We start from the raw sequence: 23,829 nt of genomic DNA, 5'->3' as shown, positions 1-23,829 counted from the left end.
CTGGGCCCTCTCGGTAATACACATCACATAAGCCTTGCAAGCATTACAACTAATATGTTAGTTGTGAGATGATGTATTACGGAACGAGTAAAGAGACTTGCCGGTAACGAGATTGAACTAGGTATTGGATACCGACGATCGAATCTCGGGCAAGTAACATACCGATGACAAAGGGAACAACGTATGTTGTTATGCGGTCTGACCGATAAAGATCTTCGTAGAATATGTAGGAGCCAATATGGGCATCCAGGTCCCGCTATTGGTTATTGACCAGAGACGTGTCTCGGTCATGTCTACATTGTTCTCGAACCCGTAGGGTCCGCACGCTTAAGGTTACGATGACAGTTATATTATGAGTTTATGCATTTTGATGTACCGAAGGTTGTTCGGAGTCCCGGATGTGATCACGGACATGACGAGGAGTCTCGAAATGGTCGAGACATAAAGATTGATATATTGGAAGTCTATGTTTGGACATCGGAAGTGTTCCGGGTGAAATCGGGATTTTACCGGGTTACCGGGAGGTTACCGGAACCCCCCGGGAGCCATATGGGCCATCATGGGCCTTAGTGGAAAGGAGAAAGGGGCAGCCCAAGGGGGCTGCGCGCCTCCCCCCTTCCCCTAGTCCTATTAGGACTAGGAGAGGTGGCCGGCCACCCCTCTCCCTCTTTCCCCCTTGGGAATCCTAGTTGGAATAGGATTGGGGGGGGAGTCCTACTCCCGGTAGGAGTAGGACTCCTCCTGCGCCTCTCCCTCTTGGCCGGCGCACCCTCCCCCCTTGGCTCCTTTATATACGGAGGCAGGGGCACCTCTAAACACACAAGTTGACACAAGTTGATCCACGTGATCGATTCCTTAGCCGTGTGCGGTGCCCCCTGCCACCATATTCCTCGATAATACTGTAGCGGAGTTTAGGCGAAGCCCTGCTGCTGTAGTTCATCAAGATCGTCACCACGCCGTCGTGCTGACGGAACTCTTCCCCGACACTTTGCTGGATCGGAGTCCGGGGATCGTCATCGAGCTGAACGTGTGCTCGAACTCGGAGGTGCCGTAGTTTCGGTGCTTGATCGGTTGGATCGTGAAGACGTACGACTACTTCCTCTACGTCGTGTCATCGCTTCCGCAGTCGGTCTGCGTAGGGTACGTAGACAATACTCTTCCCCTCGTTGCTATGCATCACATGATCTTGCGTGTGCGTAGGAAAATTTTTTGAAATTACTACGAAACCCAACAGTGGCATCCGAGCCTAGGTTATTGATGTTGATGTTATATGCACGAGTAGAACACAAGTAAGTTGTGGACGATACAAGTCATACTGCCTACCAGCATGTCATACTTTGGTTCGGCGGTATTGTTGGACGAGACGACCCGGACCAACCTTACGCGTACGCTTACGCGAGACCGGTTCCCTCGACGTGCTTTGCACAGAGATGGCTTGCGGGCGACTGCCTCTCCAACTTTAGTTGAACCAAGTATGGCTACGCCCGGTCCTTGCGAAGGTTAAAACGGAGTCTATTTGACAAACTATCGTTGTGGTTTTGATGCGTAGGTGAGATTGGTTCTTACTTAAGCCCGTAGCAGCCACGTAAAACATGCAACAACAAAGTAGAGGACGTCTAACTTGTTTTTGCAGGGCATGTTGTGATGTGATATGGTCAAGGCATGATGCTGAATTTTATTGTATGAGATGATCATGTTTTGTAACCAAGTTATCGGCAACTGGCAGGAGCCATATGGTTGTCGCTTTATTGTATGCAATGCAATCGCGATGTAATGCTTTACTTTATTACTAAACGGTAGTGATAGTCGTGGAAGCATAAGATTGGCGAGACGACAACGATGCTACGATGGAGATCAAGGTGTCGCGCCGGTGACGATGGTGATCATGACGGTGCTTCGGAGATGGAGATCACAAGCACAAGATGATGATGGCCATATCATATCACTTATATTGATTGCATGTGATGTTTATCTTTTTATGCATCTTATCTTGCTTTGATTGACGGTAGCATTATAAGATGATCTCTCACTAAATTATCAAGAAGTGTTCTCCCTGAGTATGCACCGTTGCCAAAGTTCGTCGTGCCCAGACACCACGTGATGATCGGGTGTGATAAGCTCTACGTCCATCTACAACGGGTGCAAGCCAGTTTGCACACGCAGAATACTCAGGTTAAACTTGACGAGCCTAGCATATGCAGATATGGCCTCGGAACACGGAGACCGAAAGGTCGAGCGTGAATCATATAGTAGATATGATCAACATAACGATGTTCACCATTGAAAACTACTCCATCTCACGTGATGATCGGTTATGGTTTAGTTGATTTGGATCACGTGATCACTTAGAGGATTAGAGGGATGTCTATCTAAGTGGGAGTTCTTTAGTAATATGATTAATTGAACTTAAAATTTATCATGAACTTAGTCCCTGATAGTATCTTGCTTGTTTATGTTGATTGTAGATAGATGGCTCGTGCTGTTGTTCCGTTAAATTTTAATGCGTTCCTTGAGAAAGCAAAGTTGAAAGATGATGGTAGCAATTACACGGACTGGGTCCGTAACTTGAGGATTATCCTCATTGCTGCACAGAAGAATTACGTCCTGGAAGCACCGCTGGGTGCCAGGCCTGCTGCTGGAGCAACGCCAGATGTTATGAACGTCTGGCAGAGCAAAGCTGATGACTACTCAATAGTTCAGTGTGCCATGCTTTACGGCTTAGAATCGGGACTTCAACGACGTTTTGAACGTCATGGAGCATATGAGATGTTCCAGGAGTTGAAGTTAATATTTCAAGCAAATGCCCGGATTGAGAGATATGAAGTCTCCAATAAGTTCTATAGCTGCAAGATGGAGGAGAACAGTTCTGTCAGTGAGCATATACTCAAAATGTCTGGGTATAATAATCACTTGATTCAATTGGGAGTTAATCTTCCGGATGATTGCGTCATCGACAGAATTCTCCAATCACTGCCACCAAGCTACAAGAGCTTCGTGATGAACTATAATATGCAAGGGATGAACAAGACTATTCCCGAGCTCTTCGCAATGCTGAAAGCTGCGGAGGTAGAAATCAAAAAGGAGCATCAAGTGTTGATGGTTAACAAAACCACTAGTTTCAAGAAAAAGGGCAAAGGAAAGAAGAAAGGGAACTTCAAGAAGAACAGCAAGCCAGTTGCTGCTCAAGAGAAGAAACCCAAGTCTGGACCTAAGCCTGAAACTGAGTGCTTCTACTGCAAGCAGACTGGTCACTGGAAGCGGAACTGCCCCAAGTATTTGGCGGATAAGAAGGATGGCAAGGTGAACAAAGGTATATATGATATACATGTTATTGATGTGTACCTTACTAGAGCTCGCAGTAGCACCTGGGTATTTGATACTGGTTCTGTTGCTAATATTTGCAACTCGAAACAGGGACTACAGAATAAGCGGGCACTGGCAAAGGACGAGGTGACGATGCGCGTGGGAAACGGTTCCAAAGTCGATGTGATCGCGGTCGGCACGCTACCTCTACATCTACCTTCGGGATTAATATTAGACCTAAATAATTGTTATTTGGTGCCAGCGTTGAGCATGAACATTATATCTGGATCTTGTTTAATGCGAGACGGTTATTCATTTAAATCAGAGAATAATGGTTGTTCTATTTATATGAGTAATATCTTTTATGGTCATGCACCCTTGAAGAGTGGTCTATTCTTACTGAATCTCGATAGTAGTAATACACATATTCATAATGTTGAAACCAAAAGATGCAGAGTTGATAATGAAAGTGCAACTTATTTGTGGCACTGTCGTTTAGGTCATATCGGTGTAAAACGCATGAAGAAACTCCATACTAATGGACTTTTGGAACCACTTGATTATGAATCACTTGGTACTTGCGAACCGTGCCTCATGGGCAAGATGACTAAAACACCGTTCTCCGGTACTATGGAGAGAGCAACAGATTTGTTGGAAATCATACATACCGATGTATGTGGTCCGATGAATATTGAGGCTCGTGGCGGATATCGTTATTTTCTCACCTTCACAGATGATTTGAGCAGATATGGATATATCTACTTAATGAAGCATAAGTCTGAAACATTTGAAAAGTTCAAAGAATTTCAGAGTGAAGTTGAAAATCATCGTAACAAGAAAATAAAGTTTCTACGATCTGATCGTGGAGGAGAATATTTGAGTTACGAGTTTGGTGTACATTTGAAAAACTGTGGAATAGTTTCACAACTCACGCCACCCGGAACACCACAGCGCAATGGTGTGTCCGAACGTCGTAATCGTACTTTACTAGATATGGTGCGATCTATGATGTCTCTTACAGATTTACCGCTATCATTTTGGGGTTATGCTTTAGAGACGGCCGCATTCACGTTAAATAGGGCACCATCAAAATCCGTTGAGACGACGCCTTATGAACTATGGTTTGGCAAGAAACCAAAGTTGTCGTTTCTTAAAGTTTGGGGCTGCGATGCTTATGTGAAAAAGCTTCAACCTGATAAGCTCGAACCCAAATCGGAGAAATGTGTATTCATAGGATACCCAAAGGAAACTGTTGGGTACACCTTCTATCACAGATCCGAAGGCAAAACATTCGTTGCTAAGAATGGATCATTTCTAGAGAAGGAGTTTCTCTCGAAAGAAGTGAGTGGGAGGAAAGTAGAACTTGACGAGGTAACTGTACCTGCTCCCTTACTGGAGAGTAGTTCATCACAGAAAACTGTTTCAGTGACACCTACACCGGTTAGTGAGGAAGCCAATGATAATGATCATGAAACTTCAGATCAAGATACTACTGAACCACGTAGATCAACCAGAGTAAGATCCGCGCCAGAGTGGTACGGAAATCCTGTTCTGGAAGTCATGCTACTAGATCATGATGAACCTACGAACTATGAAGAAGCGATGGTGAGCCCAGATTCCGCAAAGTGGCTTGAAGCCATGAAATCTGAGATGGGATCCATGTATGAGAACAAAGTATGGACTTTGGTTGACTTGCCCGATGATCGGCAAGCAATTGAGAATAAATGGATCTTTAAGAAGAAGACTGACGCTGATGGTAATGTTACTGTCTACAAAGCTCGACTTGTCGCAAAAGGTTTTCGACAAGTTCAAGGGATTGACTACGATGAGACCTTCTCACCCGTAGCGATGCTTAAGTCCGTCCGAATCATGTTAGCGATTGCCGCATTTTATGATTATGAAATTTGGCAGATGGATGTCAAAACTGCATTCCTGAATGGATTTCTGGAAGAAGAGTTGTATATGATGCAACCAGAAGGTTTTGTCGATCCAAAGGGAGCTAACAAAGTGTGCAAGCTCCAGCGATCCATTTATGGACTGGTGCAAGCCTCTCGGAGTTGGAATAAACGTTTTGATAGTGTGATCAAAGCATTTGGTTTTATACAGACTTTCGGAGAAGCCTGTATTTACAAGAAAGTGAGTGGGAGCTCTGTAGCATTTCTGATATTATATGTGGATGACATATTACTGATTGGAAATGATATAGAATTTCTGGATAGCATAAAGGGATACTTGAATAAAAGTTTTTCAATGAAAGACCTCGGTGAAGCTGCTTACATATTAGGCATTAAGATCTATAGAGATAGATCAAGACGCTTAATTGGACTTTCACAAAGCACATACCTTGACAAAATTTTGAAGAAATTCAAAATGGATCAAGCGAAGAAAGGGTTCTTGCCTGTGTTACAAGGTGTGAAATTGAGTAAGACTCAATGCCCGACCACTGCAGAAGATAGAGAGAATATGAAAGATGTTCCCTATGCATCTGCCATAGGCTCTATCATGTATGCAATGCTGTGTACCAGACCTGATGTGTGCCTTGCTATAAGTTTAGCAGGGAGGTACCAAAGTAATCCAGGAGTGGATCACTGGACAGCGGTCAAGAACATCCTGAAATACCTGAAAAGGACTAAGGATATGTTTCTCGTATATGGAGGTGACAAAGAGCTCACCGTAAAAGGTTACGTTGATGCAAGCTTTGACACTGATCCGGACGATTCTAAATCGCAAACCGGATACGTGTTTACATTAAACGGTGGAGCTGTCAGTTGGTGCAGTTCTAAACAAAGCGTTGTAGCGGGATCTACATGTGAAGCGGAATACATAGCTGCTTCGGAAGCAGCAAATGAAGGAGTCTGGATGAAGGAGTTCATATCCGATCTAGGTGTCATACCTAGTGCATCGGGTCCAATGAAAATCTTTTGTGACAATACTGGTGCAATTGCCTTAGCAAAGGAATCCAGATTTCACAAAAGGACCAAACACATCAAGAGACGCTTCAACTCCATCCGGGATCTAGTCCAGGTGGGAGACATAGAGATTTGCAAGATACATACGGATCTGAATGTTGCAGACCCGTTGACTAAGCCTCTTCCACGAGCAAAACATGATCAGCACCAAGGCTCCATGGGTGTTAGAATCATTACAGTGTAATCTAGATTATTGACTCTAGTGCAAGTGGGAGACTGAAGGAAATATGCCCTAGAGGCAATAATAAAGTTATTATTTATTTCCTTATAATCATGATAAATGTTTATTATTCATGCTAGAATTGTATTTACCGGAAACATAATACATGTGTGAATACATAGACAAACAGAGTGTCACTAGTATGCCTCTACTTGACTAGCTCGTTAATCAAAGATGGTTATGTTTCCTAACCATGAACAATGAGTTGTTATTTGATTAACGAGGTCACATCATTAGTAGAATGATCTGATTGACATGACCCATTCCATTAGCTTAGCACCCGATCGTTTAGTATGTTGCTATTGCTTTCTTCATGACTTATACATGTTCCTATGACTATGAGATTATGCAACTCCCGTTTACCGGAGGAACACTTTGGGTACTACCAAACGTCACAACGTAACTGGGTGATTATAAAGGAGTACTACAGGTGTCTCCAATGGTCGATGTTGGGTTGGCGTATTTCGAGATTAGGATTTGTCACTCCGATTGTTGGAGAGGTATCTCTGGGCCCTCTCGGTAATACACATCACATAAGCCTTGCAAGCATTACAACTAATATGTTAGTTGTGAGATGATGTATTACGGAACGAGTAAAGAGACTTGCCGGTAACGAGATTGAACTAGGTATTGGATACCGACGATCGAATCTCGGGCAAGTAACATACCGATGACAAAGGGAACAACGTATGTTGTTATGCGGTCTGACCGATAAAGATCTTCGTAGAATATGTAGGAGCCAATATGGGCATCCAGGTCCCGCTATTGGTTATTGACCAGAGACGTGTCTCGGTCATGTCTACATTGTTCTCGAACCCGTAGGGTCCGCACGCTTAAGGTTACGATGACAGTTATATTATGAGTTTATGCATTTTGATGTACCGAAGGTTGTTCGGAGTCCCGGATGTGATCACGGACATGACGAGGAGTCTCGAAATGGTCGAGACATAAAGATTGATATATTGGAAGTCTATGTTTGGACATCGGAAGTGTTCCGGGTGAAATCGGGATTTTACCGGGTTACCGGGAGGTTACCGGAACCCCCCGGGAGCCATATGGGCCATCATGGGCCTTAGTGGAAAGGAGAAAGGGGCAGCCCAAGGGGGCTGCGCGCCTCCCCCCTTCCCCTAGTCCTATTAGGACTAGGAGAGGTGGCCGGCCACCCCTCTCCCTCTTTCCCCCTTGGGAATCCTAGTTGGAATAGGATTGGGGGGGAGTCCTACTCCCGGTAGGAGTAGGACTCCTCCTGCGCCTCTCCCTCTTGGCCGGCGCACCCTCCCCCCTTGGCTCCTTTATATACGGAGGCAGGGGCACCTCTAAACACACAAGTTGACACAAGTTGATCCACGTGATCGATTCCTTAGCCGTGTGCGGTGCCCCCTGCCACCATATTCCTCGATAATACTGTAGCGGAGTTTAGGCGAAGCCCTGCTGCTGTAGTTCATCAAGATCGTCACCACGCCGTCGTGCTGACGGAACTCTTCTCCGACACTTTGCTGGATCGGAGTCCGGGGATCGTCATCGAGCTGAACGTGTGCTCGAACTCGGAGGTGCCGTAGTTTCGGTGCTTGATCGGTTGGATCGTGAAGACGTACGACTACTTCCTCTACGTCGTGTCATCGCTTCCGCAGTCGGTCTGCGTAGGGTACGTAGACAATACTCTTCCCCTCGTTGCTATGCATCACATGATCTTGCGTGTGCGTAGGAAAATTTTTGAAATTTCTACGAAACCCAACAAATGGGGATATGCATTTCCCCAACAATAAGCATTTCATATTTCTTTTTGATAGTAGGTAGAGGTATTTGAAAACTTCCAATAGTGATTATCGGAGATTTTTCAATAACATTAATACCATTCACTTGGAATTGTTTCTTTGGAAAGTGCATCGTATGCTCATTACCATTAATATGAAAAGTGACCTTGCTTTTATTGCAATTAATAACGACCCCTACAGTATTCAAGAAGGGTCTACCAAGGATAATCGACATGTTGTCGTCCTCTAGCATCTCAAGTATAGCAAAGTCAGTCAAAATAGTAACATTAGCAACAACAACGGGCACATCCTCACAGATACCGATAGGTATGGCAGTTGATTTGTCAGCCATTTGCAAAGATATTTCAGTAGGTGTGAGTTTATTCAAGTCAAGTCTTTTATATAAATAGAAAGGCATAACACTAACCCCAGCTCCTAAATCACACAAAGCAATTTTCACATAATTCTTTTTGATAGAGCAAGGTATAGTTGGTATACCTGGATCTCCAAGTTTTTTAGGTACTCCATCTTTGAAAGTATAATTAGTAAGCATAGTGGAGATTTCAGCTTCCGGTAGTTTTCTCTTATTTGTGATGATGTCTTTCATATACTTTGCATAAGGAGGCATTTTAAGGATATCAGTCAAGCGAGTGCGCAAAAAGACTGGCCTCAGCATCTCAGCAAAGCGTTCAAATTCTTCATCATCTTTCTTTTTAGTTGACTTGGGTGGAAAAGGCATAGGTTTTTGAACCCACAGTTCTCTTTCTTTACCGTGTTTTCTAGCAACAAAGTCTCTTTTATCATATCTTTTATTCTTAGGTTGTGGGTTATCAAGATCAACAGGTGGTTCTATCTCAACATCATTATCTGGTTCCTTGTCATTATTTGGTTTAGTGTCTTCATGAACCTCATCATTATCTTTTTCATTATCACTAGGTGGATGTTCATTACCAGATTGAGTTTCAGCATCAAAGGTAGAAGTTTCATTTTCATTATCAGGAGGTTTGTCTATTTCAGTTCATTAGAAGCATGCAAAGTCCTATCATTTTTATTTTTAGAAGGACTAGGTGCATTAGCATTAGCTCTTTGTGAATCTTGTTCAATTCTTTTTGGGTGTCCCTCAGGATAAAGTGGTTCCTGAGTCATTTTACCTCATCTAGTTGCAACTCTAACAACAAAGTCATGTATATTATGATTCATTTCATCAAGAAATTCTCTTTGTGATTTAGCAACTTGTTCTAACTGGGTTTGAACCATAGAAGCATGTTTTCCAACACCTCTAACATCATTTGAGATACTAAATAACAAGTCACTCAAGCGAGCAAATCATATCAGAATTATATTTCAATTGTTTCATAACATTTGTATTGAAGTGATCTTGCTTTCTAATGTAATTGTCAAACTCATAAAGGCATTGACTAGGATGTTTATTATGAGGATCATCACTATCATTGAATTTCATTAAAGATTTTACCTCTACCACCTTAGGTGGTGTTGGTGCTTCAAGCCCATGTATTTCTTTGATAGGTGGTAAATTTTTAACATCCTCGACCTTAACACCTTTTTCCTTTATAGATTTCTTTGCCTCTTGCATATCTTCAGGACTGAGATATAAGATACCCCTCTTCTTCGGATTGGGTTTAGGCGGTGGTTCAGGAACAGTCCAATCATCATAATTTTTCAATATGTTATTCAATAATGCTCCATCTTGAGCAATAGTTCGTTCCCTGAAAACACAACCAGCACAACGATCTAGGGAGTCCCTAGAAGCATTGGTTAGTCCTCTATAGAAGATATCAAATATTTCATTTTCTTAAGAGGATGATCAAACAAAGCATTAAGTAACTGGCAAAGCCTCCCCCAAGCTTGTGGGAGACTCTCTTCTTTAGTTTGAACAAAGTTAAATATTTCCTGTAAGGCAGCTTGTTTCTTATGAGCGGGAAAATATTTTTCAGAGAAGTAGTAAATCATATCCCGGGGACTAGGCACACAACTAGGAGTAAGATTATTGTACCAAGCTTTAGCATCACCCTTTAATGAGTAAGGAAATAATTTGAGAATAAAGTGGTATCGAGTTTTCTCATCATGAGTAAAAAGGGTGACTATATCATTCAACTTAGTAAGATGTGCCACAACAGTTTCAGTTTCATAACCATGGAAAGGATCAGATTCAACCAAAGTAATTAACTCTGGGTCGACAGAGAATTCATAATCCTTAACAGTAATAGCAATAGGTGAAGTAGCAAACTTAGGATCACATTTCATTCTAGCATTCAGAGATTTTTCTTTATACTTGTGTAATAATTTCTCTAGATCATCTCTATCCTTACAAGGAAGAATATATCTAGTTGCCTCTTCACTCATAACATAGCCTTCGGGTACCTTAGGCAATTCATATCTAGGAGGGCTAGCTCTAGCAAGTGTTTCAGGAGTTTCAGTTTCAAGCTCATCATCAGATTCAACAACATCATGTTGTATTACTCTAGCAATTTGTTCATCAAGAAATTCACCAAGTGGCACATCAACATTATCAAGCATGGTACTAGCATCATCATAAGCATCATTCATAATAGAAGTAGCATCATCAATAACTTATGACATATCAGAATTAATAGCATGTGGTGGCGGTGTTGCAAGTTTACTCATAACAGAAGGTGAATCTAAAGCAGAACTAGATGGCAGTTCCTTACCTCCCCTCATCCTTGAGGGAAATATCTTAGTCTTTGGATCCTTCAAATTCTTCATAGTGATAGATTGATAATAATCCCAAGTGACTCAACAAATATAGCTATGCTCCCCGGCAACGGCGCCAGAAAAAGGTCTTGATAAACCACAAGTATAGGGGATCGCAACAGTTTTCGAGGGTAAGTATTTAACCCAAATTTATAGATTCGACACAAGGGGAGCCAAAGAACATTTGAAGGTATTAGCAGCTGAGTTGTCAATTCAACCACACCTGGAGATTAATTATCTGCAGCAAAGTGTTCAGTAGCAAAGTAGTTTGATAGTTTTGATAGTAGTGACAATAGCAACGGTAACAGTAACAGTGGTAGCAGTGATATTGTAGTAGTAATGATAGCAGTAGCAATAGTAGTAACTTAGTAAGAACAATATATGGTAAATTCGTAAGCATGGGATCGGTGACTTGTTGGATGATATTCATCATGTGACAGTTATAACCTAGGGCGATATGGCACTAGCTCCAGTTCATCGATATAATGTAGGCATGTATTCCGTAAATAGTCATACGTGCTTTATTAAAAGAACTTGCATGGCATCTTTTGTCCTACCCTCCCGTGGCAGCGGGGTCCATATTGGAAACTAAGGGATATTAAGGCCTCCTTTTAATAGAGAACCGGAACAAAGCATTAACACATAGTGAATACATGAACTCCTCAAACTATGGTCATCACCGAGAGTGGGCCCGGTTGTTGTCACTCCGGGGTTGTCGGATCATAACACGTAGTAGGTGACTATAACTTGCAAGATCGGAACTAACACATGGATATAATGATGAATTCATAAACGGTTCAGATCTGAAATCATGGCACCCGGGCCCAAAGTGACAAGCATTAAGCATAGCAAAGTCATAGCAACATCAATCTAAGTACATAGTGGATACCGGGGATCAGGCTCTAACAAAACTAACTCGATTACATGATGAATCTCATCCAACTCCTCACCAACCAGCGAGCTTACGAAGGAATTACTCACTCCCGGTGGGGAGCATCATGGAATTGGCGATGGAGATGGGTTGGTGATGACGAAGAACGAAGATCCCCCTCTCCGGAGCCCCAAACGGACTCCAGATCTACCCTCCCGAGGAAGAACAAGGCTTGGCGGCGGCTCCTTCTCGTGGATTGTGATAATTATTTCTCTCTGATTTTTTTTCTAAAATAATGTGATATTATAGTGTCAGAGGGATCGTCAATGGGGCCACCAGGTGGGTACAACCCAACTGGGCACGCTAAGAGGGGGGCGCGCCCTGGTGGATTGTGCCCACCCAGGGGCCCCTCTCTGGTGGGTCTTGGCTCCAAAAATCCTCTTTTATTCCATAAAAATTCCTCGCAAAGTTTCGTTCCATTCTGAGAACTTTTATTTCTGCACAAAAACAACACCATGGTAGTTCTGCTAAAAACAGCGTCAGTCCGGGGTTAGTTTCATTCAAATCATGCAAATTAGAGTCCAGAACAAGAGGAAAAGCGTGAGAAAAGGTAGATACGTTGGAGACGTATCACGACCCCATGCAGCAAGCCTATCTCGATGGAGCTCCTCGATGAGGGAGTCGATTCTCCGGCCAACTTTGGTCTCGACGGCCGATATGCGCCGCTCACCTTGTTCAACACATACTCCTGTGTATCCTCTAGAGCCAACACATAAGCCGGCTGCAAGCTAGGATTGTACACGGGAAGTGGCGGCTCCTCCTCCTCGAGGTGCCTACCTCCATGCACACCATCAACACTGCTTGACCTCCTCGAACCCATGGAAGCTTCTCAAGAACAAAATCAGTAAGAGAGAAAATAACACCATGATCAACCTAAAGCTCTGATGCCAAGATGATATGTGACGCCTCATAAACGATCTTTCACGGTGCCAAAGAACTCCCAAGAAGCAGCAACAAACTCACTCAAAACTTGTTTCATCTAACTTTGTTTCTCTCAAGTGGCAAGAACAAGAGGAAACACTCTCAGATAAATTGCAGTGGATAATTAGCTTGGTTTACACGGACGCGACCTAAACCATGGAACTTGTGAACCTATGAAGAATCACAAGAGGGAACCACAAGGGTCCAATATGAATTGAGGACAAGCCCTCCAATCCACACACACGAGCTAACACTTAAAGATACTAGTGCTCTCAGCACAACACAACCTCACCGGCTGTCTACAAACATAAACACAGAAATCTCATCCCCCTTCACGTGAAGCAGCTGAGGAGTATTTATACTAGAAGCACCTACTAGTTAGGTGCGAAAACAAATCAAAAAGAAGGGTAAATTCGTGAACCCCAAGCTCTAGCAGGAGCAAACTTGTTGAGCCTCACGCTATAATAAATTCATGGACAACTTTTATGGAAACTTGCACAATTTTTGACTCAAGACCTCGAATGATGCATCTTTTTTTAATGAAAGCTAACTTCAAATACCATCTTTTACAGCCTCTAAAACGTGCTAGAGCCTTCCAGAATTAATTGGGTTTAGGTGGAAAGTTGCAACTGGAAATCTGATGTGTCATTTCTTCCTAAATAGGCACCTGAAGCTTTCCAACTACGATAATGGTTTTGCCCATGTCTTCCTTTGGCTGCTCTAATGGTTCAACATTTGTGCTAGCATGAACCTCACTCTTGGATTCCTTGGTCATGATCTGGTCCACATCATATATTCCCTTTGTCCCATAATGTAAGACGTTTTTCGACACTTGTAGTGTAGTCTCAGAAAATGTTGTAGTGTAGTGTCAGAAAGCGTCTTACATCATGAGACGGAGGGAGTATTTCATAAGAAAACTTGTGCATTTTAATAGTGAATAGTGCATGTAACACATGTTTTACTGTGTAGCTCACATGTTAAAGTATATCATCTTGGACTTTTATACGTATGCAAACAAGGCATCCATATATGCATGTGGATCTTTTTTTAGATTTTTCTAAAATTAAAATTTTGAATTTTGAATTTTCCAAAAAAGGCCTCCATGACGCCTGAGCCACTAAACGACTTATCTGCGGCGCACCCCATTTTAAAGATAAAACACACTCGATTATTTCCCTCAGTCCCAAAAGTGTGGATACTAGAACATTCCCCACATGCCAGTTAAATATAGTTGTCGAACTGAAGTTACAGCATCACCTTCATTGCCGGTAAACTGGAAAAATCACCGCAACAACCATTCAAATAGGGGCCAAACGGTGATTAATTGTCACATCAACTCTTGTGCAACGAAGTGACGCTCTCCTCAGTGGCAACGGCCTATTGTTCTCTAGTGTCATTTTTTGTACGAACTCTTCTCTGGTGTCATCGAACAGAGAGACATTAGCAAGCAACTTAATTAGTTAGAAACACACCAAAAAGGTACCTAGTCCCTGTGGAAAATATCGATGAATTATCTCTGAAGTCAGAAAACCCAAAGGTGATGTTGCACCAGCCGAAATAACATCATCAGTTGGAAACAGTAAACAATAGAAACGCTTGTTGTCCATTGAAACGATTCATCAATTTGCTGCTGAAAAAGACAAGCCATTCTGTGAACTAACTGATTCATGGGGTTGTCTTAGGCTGTCGTTCATGGCACTGAGTATACATCCTAATGCAAATTGAGGTCATGCCTTTACAAGATAAGAAGTTCAGAATAAGTGAAAAATAACAACCATTTCTGCTGCTATCTGTCAGGGCAAACTAGGAAGTAGAACTTTGTCGAAGGAGAGAAAGCTGACACGTCCATTATCAACTTGACAAAATTTAAGAGGAATGCCGTCACACTTGCTTTCGATGGTTTCCAGTTCATCCCTTGATGGTGGTTTGTCTCTGCACCAAATTGAATAAACAAGAGCTATGTTGGAAAGAAATATCATTCAAGGGATCATATATGCATCCAACCACAAACTGCTAAGCCCAAATTCATATATTTTCATGGCATTTTTTCGTGTTTCCTTGCCTACTTCTATAACTTTTATGATGTTTCGGTTCTGCAAATTTGTGGCTTCACGTGTTTCATTACCCACTCCATGCTTAGAATCACTATTTATTCTGTTGGGAAAAGGTTTGTCACGAAAATGAGAACCTGTGATAAGGTGTGACTGATGGATATATGATAAGCATATAAATAGTACAAGAAATCATGATTGACTGCACATTTCGATTGCAAGACATGGCTCAACTAAGTAAAAATCTGATTGGACACCCAAAATTCCCTATCAGCTTGGATACTAAGCTTAAATTATACTAAGTATACATTAGCTCGAACATTATATTTTTTTTGAAACGAGGCAAAAGACTTGCCATTTTCATTAATTAAGGAGGAGTGAGAATTGCCCGGTTAATTGACGGAAAACCGGGCTAAAACCGATACAATCCAACCCACATAAAATGGGTACCATCGGTCAACCTGGCCACCGACATGGGATCACAAAGCTACAAAGAGGGAAAGACATCCGCCGAGCAGTCGCAAGCGTCATCGTCATCACCGGCTACCTCCGAACGGGCGACTCCGACTTCACCGTAGACCTTCATCGTCGAAGCCAACCCGCAAACAGCTGCACAGAAACCATGACGGCACATGCCAACAGAAGGCCACACGCGCGAACAGCCGACAGCTCCGACTCTGACGACGATCATCACAAGGGAAATATGCAGGACTTGTGCCGACCGTGCCCCAAAGAGCACCTCGGACACGCCGGGAAGATCCGACTACCGAAGCCCGAGCCGCGACCAGAGTTCCTCTTGACGCCATCTTCGTTGCCAAACGGAAATCAGCGCCCCCGAAAAGGCCGCCTCGGCAAACTACGCGGCGAAGATGCCACAAACCACGCGGCGAAGATGCCGCAACCCACACGGCGAAGATGCCGCCATCCATCGGTCTCCCAGTCGTTGCCTGCTCCGAGACGATGCCCCCAAGGAGGAGAAAGACGCGAAGACGCCTCCATCGCCCGATCCAGAGGATCTGAGGTTTCCCTCCGGAGCCAAAGCCGTGGGGAGGAGGAGCGCACCTCCACGACGACGCTTCCAAGAAAGATCACGGCACCCGCGGGCGCTGCCGCCGTCGGCTCCGGTGGAGACCGGAGCAAGGATTTCTCCCGGAGATGTGCCGACCGCCCGCCACCACCGACCAACAAACCACCACCCCTGCCGAGGCCGACCTCACTCCGGCCACGGGATCCCACGATCCACCGCGACCAGAACCGCACCACCCCTTGGCCGAAGCCGCCGTCCACCACCGCAGCACCACCGCAGCCACCACCACCGCAACAACCAACACCACATCGCGAAGAGCAGCACCAGACCGAAGAAGCAGCTCACGCCAGATCCAGATCGGAGCCGCAAGCGAAGCAGCAGAGCAGACGAGCAGGTCCACCGCCCGCAGCACACCTCGCGCTCCGGAGCCGCACCCGCCACGCCCGGCTGGTTCCCGCGCCCAACATACGCCTGCCGCCGCCGTGCCCGGCTGTCGATCCGCACCCCACGCGCACATCCGGAGCCAGGAGCCGCCGCGCGCCCGTACGCCGTCCATGCCCAAGCCACCGGGAGCCCGGACCGAGGCCGCTGCCCCGGCGTCCCCCACCTCAGCAGCACGACTCGGCCATCGCGAGCCCGCCCGAAGCCGCGCCAGATCCGCGCGCCGTCCCGCACCCGGCCTAGCCGCGCGCCAAGGTTACCGCCCGGAGGAGCAGAGCAACGGCGCCGCCCCTCGGAGCCACCCCCAGGCCGCCGCCAGCCCGACACGCCACCGCGAGGCCAGCCGTTCCGCGCCGACCGGATGTTTCGCGGGGAGGGAAGAAACCCGCCGCCACCGCCGCACGCACGCACGGGCTTCGCCCGGCGGCGGCCCCTGGCGGCGGCGGGGGAGGGGAGAGGCGAGGTGAGGGGTGGCGGCGGCGAGGGTCTAGGGCTACGCCCGGGCCACTCGCGGGAGCGGCACGGGGTCGGGAAAACATTATAACCACTGTGATAACAGAGCAAAGTATTAAATCTATGTATATGTGCATACAATACATTAACAACACAAAAGAAAGATATCCATGTGCACAGAAAGACAACCAATAACACCTGATAGATAAATCGTGATGCCTAATGTGCAGAAGTTTCAGAACATCCATTTCAAACCAGAAGAGATTAAAATCATATCAAACACACAATGAACAATTTATGCACTCTTGTAGAAAACCTTGTGATCCTACACTGCCATATTAAACAAACCATATGAGATGAACTACTGTAAGATGAAAATGCACTGCTTTCTAAGCACAAATGCACGTGAGAAAAGTAACATTACCTTAGCATAGATAGGAGGAAACAAGGGGCTCCAGGGGATGACTTTCTAAATTTGTTATTTGGTAGATACACTTCAAAGGATGGATGTAACCCATCTATGTGCATTTCTCCGAGCAATTTCGTGATGCCATTGCGGACACCATTGGCTCTATTGAAACTCTGGTCAGTGTCAGGCATACCCTCGAGGGAATCAGTGGTTTCACAAGTAGGGCTATGCTTCATTGTCCAGGGGACACCATATCGTCCGATAATGTAGCCAAGCAACTTCAAGTGTTTGTAAGCCTGAAAGGCATCCCAGGAGCACCCATATTTTCCTCCTGCAATCTTTCCATAGATTTCTTCCATTCCTATTGTCGCACCCTCATCATCGAGAAAAATCAATGCCCCTCTTTCTGCCAAAAACCTGCATAGTTTTGGTCAGCCAACACGCCTCAACTTGCAAGTCGAAATATTTAAAAACAAAAGCCATGCCATGCAATTCATCCATTGACTCTCTGAACGTTTGAGTGATGATCATGTTATTAGTCCACACTGTGGGTTAGACAAGCACAATCATATTGATTCAAGCATGAGGACTCCAGGACACGCTCTGCATTTTCTTAGATGAAAGGCGTCATGCACACAGCTTGATAAGAAGCCCCAACGGCCACGGTAGCATATTACAGAGCAAATAACCATGTTGTAATGTCGCGGCATTTCATCAAACAGGTAGCGTACCCGATCTCCTCGACATTGTAGTAGAGCCTGCCGCCCCGTGTGACGCCGGTGGTCAGCCAGAGCTTCCCCTTGTTGTCCAACACCTCCGCCGCGCCGGCCTCCTCCACCCACCGCGCCCGCGACGCCACGTTCCTGCTCCACAACACATGCAATGCAACCCGCTGAACTATCCATAAGAGCACCAGCAGAAGTAGCAAACAGATCCGCAAGAGGAGAGCACGCACCTGAACTGGACTCTCGAAGACGTCGGCGCCGCGTCCGAGAGGAAGGGGTTGAGGTGGTGCTCCTCCCCGTCGTCTTCCGCGGCAGCGGCGGAGGCAGCCCCGAGAGCGCGGCCCCTTCGCCGCCGGTCTCGCGCCGCGGCCGCCATGGACAGCTCCGCAACACTGGAAAATTCAACGTCCCGTCACACTGGAAACGGGCCCCCAAAAGAGGCAGGCCCCACACGGACGTGGGCCAAGATAGCGGGCCCTGACAGGCGGGGCCCAAATGGGGAAGAGACAGACGTGTTCGCCTTTTTATCGCGAGACCTCGTCTCCTCCCCCTTTCGCATCCTTTTCATTCAAAACAGGCAGGGCAGGGAGAGGGGAGGAGGTGGAGGCGCCGAGCGAAGGAAAAAAAAATCGAGTGCACTCGTCGGCGGCGCGGCGCGGCGCGGCGGCCGCCTCCTCTGCTCGTCCGATCGAGCTCCGGTTCGTCGGGTGAGCGCGGTACGTCCCCCCGTCTCGGCGCGTATCTTCTCCGCTCGTGGCGATTTCCGCTGGATTTGCCCCATAGGCGCCGATCCAGCGAGGTAGTTGCGGGTCGGGAGCTGTTCTTCGATTGGGTCCCCGCGCGGGTTCCCCGACGATTCTGAGGCGGAATTCGTCCACTCCTAGCCAGATTCGCCGTCGATTCGGTGCGGCTACCGTAGGAATCGGGAAATCAGGGGCATCTCTGCGTGCGCTGTCCTGCTAGTTTCGTGCTCTAGCTCGCTGCCCTACGGTTGCTGAGGGTCGTGGTGATGGTCCCCGGCTGTGGGATTCAGCAAGTCGTTGGGTTTATCCCCCGATTTTGTTACTGCTCGTGGTTTCAGTTCACTGCCCCGGATGGGACTTCTTTTTTTTAGTTCAAATTTCGTCACGAACGAGTGGTTGGATTTTGCATTGTTGGTCATCGGTAGCTTTGTCGAGACGGTCCAAAGTTTGATCTGAGCATCGATGTCCTTGATTTATGTATATACTGCAAAGATGGTCACAGGGTAAAATGCTTGCTGATAGTTGGCACTTGACAGATAGTTTATCGTAAAAGCAAGTAACTGTTGAATCACATCTCTTTCAGTCTCAGGTCGATTCGGGAGCTGAAGGGAGCATGAGTACTGCCAACGGCACACGACGTGCCTCAAGAAGGCAATCACAAGATGCTGATAAGGTTGTCGTGAACTTGGTCTCAACCCCCCCAGCGGCGGGCAGCCGTCGTGGAGTATCAACATCTAACGCTGGCGCGCGCACCTCACCCATTGACGTGGAAGCCCTCGAGGATGAAGTGCAGGTCGTATCAGCTTCACAAGTGCCTCCTCAGGTAACTTCGCGAGGCAGTAAGTTCATAATGATGTTTAAGGACCATGGTGTATACATTCACTTTTCAAATAGGTTTTGTACTTCTTATGATTCTGACGCACACAAGCTCTTCATATTGAGGAAGAGTATTACAAGTTGGTTGTTACATGAATGTGATGCATCATTTCTGGCATTTATATTGAGTCATCTTGCATTTTGCAGAGGAGGAACCGCAGAACTAGGAGGCAGCCTGTGACTGTAGTTGATCTAGATGTACATGCTACCCGGCAAGGTTAGTTCGCTACTTAGTCTTACTATGTTGCATTCAGTAGAGTTGTTTTGGCTTCTAACATTACGGAAATTGTTTGGTATATTCTTCCATCATTCTATTATGATCTGCCTAATCAATTCTTCTGGAACTATCCAATTTATCAAAAATCACCTATATCATGCTGCTAAGATGACCGTAAGTGCTGATTATACCATGTGACATAAGTTTACTTTCTAGTGGGAATAGACATATATGAGCTATGCTGAAAATTGGACCCGTGGCTTTCTTTTGTGGCTAATTTCCTGTATAATAACTTCCTGTTGCAACGTGATACATATATATTGATGCTGACTCCGGAAACCACAACTGGAAGTTGTAAAATACTCCCTCTGTCCCAAAATAAGTGACTCAACTTTGTACTAGTACAAAGTTGAGTCACTTATTTTGGGACAGAGGGAGTATTTGTCAATATGCTGTCTGACTATATATCACTGTCACTTAAGCCTCCTGATCTGCCTCATTGTTTATTCAATCAGGAGTGTCTCATGATGATAATGCAACAGTGCTTTCTCATAACACAAGGAACAAACGCCCAAGAGTTTCCCCTGTAATAAACATCTCTCCTGAAACAGGAGAAGGGTCCAGCTTACAGGTATTTAAATTTTTTTGAAGGGATTAAACTCTCTTAGCTTTAAGTCCAGTTTGATGAATGATTAGTGATTACTTACTAGTTGTTCTCTACTTTGTCCTTTATGTGAATAACAGCTGGTATCTAGTGCATGATGCACCCCTTTGTTCGTTCTATAGAGTTTTGCATTATATTGTCCTTTTAGTGGACTAAGGGTGTAACTATGTTTGATCAAGTTGAAAGAATTTCTCGTTGTATGTTCAAGTCATACTTGCAGTTCTCTGATGATGTCACATAGACCTGTCCAGATTGTTCTCGAGTGGCCAACGGTTAAGACTCTTGATTGGCACTGAAAATTTTGCAATTGTTAAATTTCAAGAAGCATTTTGCCGTCTGTTATGTAGGTACAGTGTACTAACATGTTTACTTTATACCCCCTCCGTCCCAAAATAAGTGTCTCCGCTTTGTACTTAAGTTGAGACACTTATTTTAGGACGCAGGGAGTAGTTTATAACTTATGCTATAGGATATTTTCTCCTAAGAAAGCTGCTCTATACATTTAATCCTGGCGTCCAGTTCCTACTAGCATGCTGCCTCGTGATTTGTGCTAAACTCTGGCTACCTGTGTTTCCAATTTTTGGCAGTCAAAAAATGCGGGGAAAACTAGCAAAGAGCCTCTGGATGTGGCTCCAAAGGAACCCATCTTCACCTGCCCGGTGTGTTGGAACAAGTTGGATGAGCCCGCCACAACAATGTGCGGCCACATCTTCTGCACTAACTGCATAAAGCAAGCCATCCAGTTCCAGAAGAAATGTCCTACCTGCCGGAAGCACCTGAAGATGAACAATTTCCATCGCATTTACCTTCCTAACACCTCCCGTTAAGGTGAGTCCTTTCAGTTTCTATACGCCTTAATCTGTTGAGCTTCAGTTTCATCAGATACAGGTCCGTTCGATGTGTTAAAATGAACCTATCACTTTGAAATCTATCGTCAGGGTCAGGAGTCCTCCCAGGGAGAACCATGGTGGATCTTCTGCTGGGGAGCATTGTGTACCATCATCACCTGGATGAATGTATGGGAATGGGTCGGTAGGAGTTCATCGTCCTGATGACCGGACTGGATAGCCTTCTGCCTGAAATGGGGTTAGCCTGATGAACAGAGTGGATAGCTTTCTGCCTGAAATGGGTTTAACAAATTTGCCTGTAGCCTTCCATTATATTGTTTGCGGCAACTTAAAAATGTTGTATGTATTAGGCTAATAGCCTTGTACCCTTTTCTTCTCCATAGTTGGTCGATGTAACTGCGTTTGAGATAATGCGAGGGTTTTGCACCTTTGGTATTTCTGTTCAGTGGTGTGCTATGTTCTGAAGTGACTGCCCTGGCATTTTATCAGCTACCATACTGCCCAGGTAGGTATGGCTGAGGACGTAGATGATCTTGTCCCCAGGGGAACTTCATAGTCATGCCAACAAGCAGACACACTGAAGTAATTTTGTTTTGTAAATACAGCAGTTATAAATGTCAAGTATCACAGACTACTACAAGCGCATCCAAGCTATTCCCTATCATGGGTTTCTTCATTCTGAAAAGATGCATCACAATTGATCCGCTGGTCACTTGCAATAGTAGGTCTAAGAATTTACTATTAACTAGAACAACATCTACTTTAGGCCTTTGCTGGCAGCTTGTTCATTATCGGGCTGATCTTTTCGTCGGAGAGCCCCCTTTGGGGGTCAACCTTGTAGGTTTCGTAGAAGTCCAGTATCTCCATTGAAATATTCTTCACCTGGGTATTGCAAATGGATCTCGATCAATTGGATGGGTATTATGAGGGGGAAGGGGTATCCACAAACATGCGCTTACAATGTTCATGTCAACATGAAGTTCTTCAAACCATGAAGTTGTATCCTTATCTTTAAGAACACTGGCAATGTATATACAAGCCAATGCAATCATATAGGGAGGCTGTACGAGAATAAGGTCCATTTTGTAAGTATCATTGACAAGGCCCCTGCAAGTAACCATGACTGATCAGAATAGATATATGCCAAGTTGAAGATTAAGCATGATAGAAGCGTTTCACTTGTATTTGTTTTCCATGTGATCCGAGATAAAAGCTATCGCCTTATTGACTAACTGAGTAACTGTGCTGTAATACAGAAAATGAGAAGGAAAACTCAGCTGAGGTACTGGTACTTCTATCATATGTCCCCATAATCCTACAGGCTACAGTTCTATCAAGGATATTCAGAACATCAATGCCAAATGTAAATGTCGTTGATAAACTCAAAATATATATTAGGAGAAATCCTGAAACAAGGACACCAAAAGAGAAGTCTGCTTTGAGTGACATTTGGTGGTTAAAATCTAAATATCTACTGTATCTACTGTAGCTTCTTAGATTTTTTTTTTTTTGAGGAAGCTGTAGCTTCTTAGATAGAAAGGTCAACAAAGCACAAAAATAATAATAATGCGACTGTGGTTGAATTATAAAGGTCTAGAAGTTCAATTCCAGAATAACAGCATTCACAAATCAATTTAATGCTACGGCATAGTTTCATTCATGAAGCAGTGCTTACCAGGCAAACTGTGTCAGGTCTGTTACGCCAGCATCCTGCAATAAACTGTAAACAGAAAATCTCTCTTAGGGGAACAGACTATAAGAGGCTCCCTACTTCCAGTGAAGAAATGTCATTTGTTACTCGTATAAGATACCACAGGAGACAGAATCATACTGTAAAAGAGGACGATAAGGATGGTAAACAACTAAATAATAGTCAAGCGCTTCCAGGAGCTTCATTTCCATTTCAAGAATATCCTTAATTTCAAATCGGTACTTATCATCAGAACCTGCTATCGAGGGGAACAAATAAACCGTTAGTGCAGCTCTTCCAAGTAAACTGTGTACCTGTATGATCATGATTCATGAGACTTACCACACATCTTTTTTATGTAGAAGACGAGAAGCCTTGCTTGCACTGTGCTCTCCTCTACCTTTGATGCTAAATATAAACAAGCCGGGGCTACCAAACGAGGGTCATACTCACTCATGCTCTTTCTGTAAAAGATTCAGCATTAGGACACAAGTATACCTACTTACATAAAGTACTAAATTTGGTTTAGAGAGAAATGTAGAAACAAGTAAACGAAATAAACCTTCATGTCCATCTTTTGCTCACATAAAGTATAAAAACACGAGTTTGATCCTTGATGTTCAGAACACTACCAGTTGAAACTTATAGTTACAGAAAATTTCCATAGTACTAGGTTTAGCTGATACGCATGAGTTCTGATTGAAGCAAGTTGGGAACCATTATAATAAATAAAGTATACAAACACGAGTTTGATCCTCGATGTTAAGAACACTACCAGTTGAAATTTATAGTTACAGAAAAGTTCCATAGTAGTAAGTTTAGATGATACACATGAGCAGTGGCGGAGCTAGGTA

The 23,829-nt window shown here is 44.6% G+C and overlaps 3 protein-coding genes across 8 annotated transcripts in view; 1 reads left to right on the top strand and 2 right to left on the bottom strand.

Annotated features, from left to right (window-relative positions):
• Positions 1–14,427: 14,427 nt before the first annotated feature.
• On the bottom strand, positions 14,428–18,368 carry LOC123112542 (uncharacterized). 2 transcript variants are annotated; one of them, XM_044533565.1, is made up of 4 exons: positions 18,168–18,368; positions 17,944–18,075; positions 17,228–17,629; positions 14,428–14,763 (listed from the first exon to the last, which is right to left on the bottom strand). In XM_044533565.1, exons 1-4 carry the CDS (start codon positions 18,311–18,313, stop codon positions 14,625–14,627), a joined length of 819 nt encoding a protein of 272 aa, XP_044389500.1. In that variant the 5' UTR covers positions 18,314–18,368; the 3' UTR covers positions 14,428–14,624. The 2 variants fall into 2 exon arrangements, with proteins under 2 accessions (XP_044389500.1, XP_044389499.1); XM_044533564.1 differs by lacking the exon at positions 14,428–14,763 and adding an exon at positions 14,807–16,897.
• LOC123112543 (E3 ubiquitin-protein ligase RNF4) lies at positions 18,312–21,724 on the top strand. Of its 4 annotated transcripts, none has more exons than XM_044533569.1 (6): positions 18,312–18,644; positions 19,270–19,503; positions 19,704–19,773; positions 20,289–20,404; positions 21,025–21,265; positions 21,376–21,724. In XM_044533569.1, the coding sequence occupies exons 1-5, from the start codon at positions 18,312–18,314 to the stop codon at positions 21,262–21,264; spliced, it is 993 nt and encodes a 330-aa protein (XP_044389504.1). In that variant the 3' UTR covers position 21,265; positions 21,376–21,724. The 4 variants fall into 4 exon arrangements, with proteins under 4 accessions (XP_044389504.1, XP_044389503.1, XP_044389502.1 ...); XM_044533568.1 differs by having other exon boundaries at positions 19,264–19,503; XM_044533567.1 differs by having other exon boundaries at positions 18,312–18,653.
• Positions 21,725–21,863: 139 nt separating this feature from the next.
• Positions 21,864–23,829, bottom strand: part of LOC123112545 (cyclin-C1-1) — a 4,641-nt gene continuing 2,675 nt past the window's right edge. Inside the window, exons 5-9 of one of the 2 annotated variants that reach the window (XM_044533570.1) lie at positions 23,318–23,439; positions 23,117–23,234; positions 22,961–23,005; positions 22,245–22,392; positions 21,864–22,167 (exon numbers count right to left, since the gene is read on the bottom strand). In XM_044533570.1, the coding sequence (XP_044389505.1) occupies positions 22,048–22,167; positions 22,245–22,392; positions 22,961–23,005; positions 23,117–23,234; positions 23,318–23,439 (553 nt within the window). In that variant the 3' untranslated portion in view covers positions 21,864–22,047. The remainder of the gene's footprint in view (positions 22,168–22,244; positions 22,393–22,960; positions 23,006–23,116; positions 23,235–23,317; positions 23,440–23,829) is intronic. The other variant, XM_044533573.1, reaches the window with a different exon arrangement.

Source organism: Triticum aestivum, chromosome 5B (assembly GCF_018294505.1).
Source record: "Triticum aestivum cultivar Chinese Spring chromosome 5B, IWGSC CS RefSeq v2.1, whole genome shotgun sequence".
NCBI lineage: Eukaryota > Viridiplantae > Streptophyta > Magnoliopsida > Poales > Poaceae > Triticum > Triticum aestivum.
This window is presented reverse-complemented; position numbering and strand designations above follow the sequence as displayed.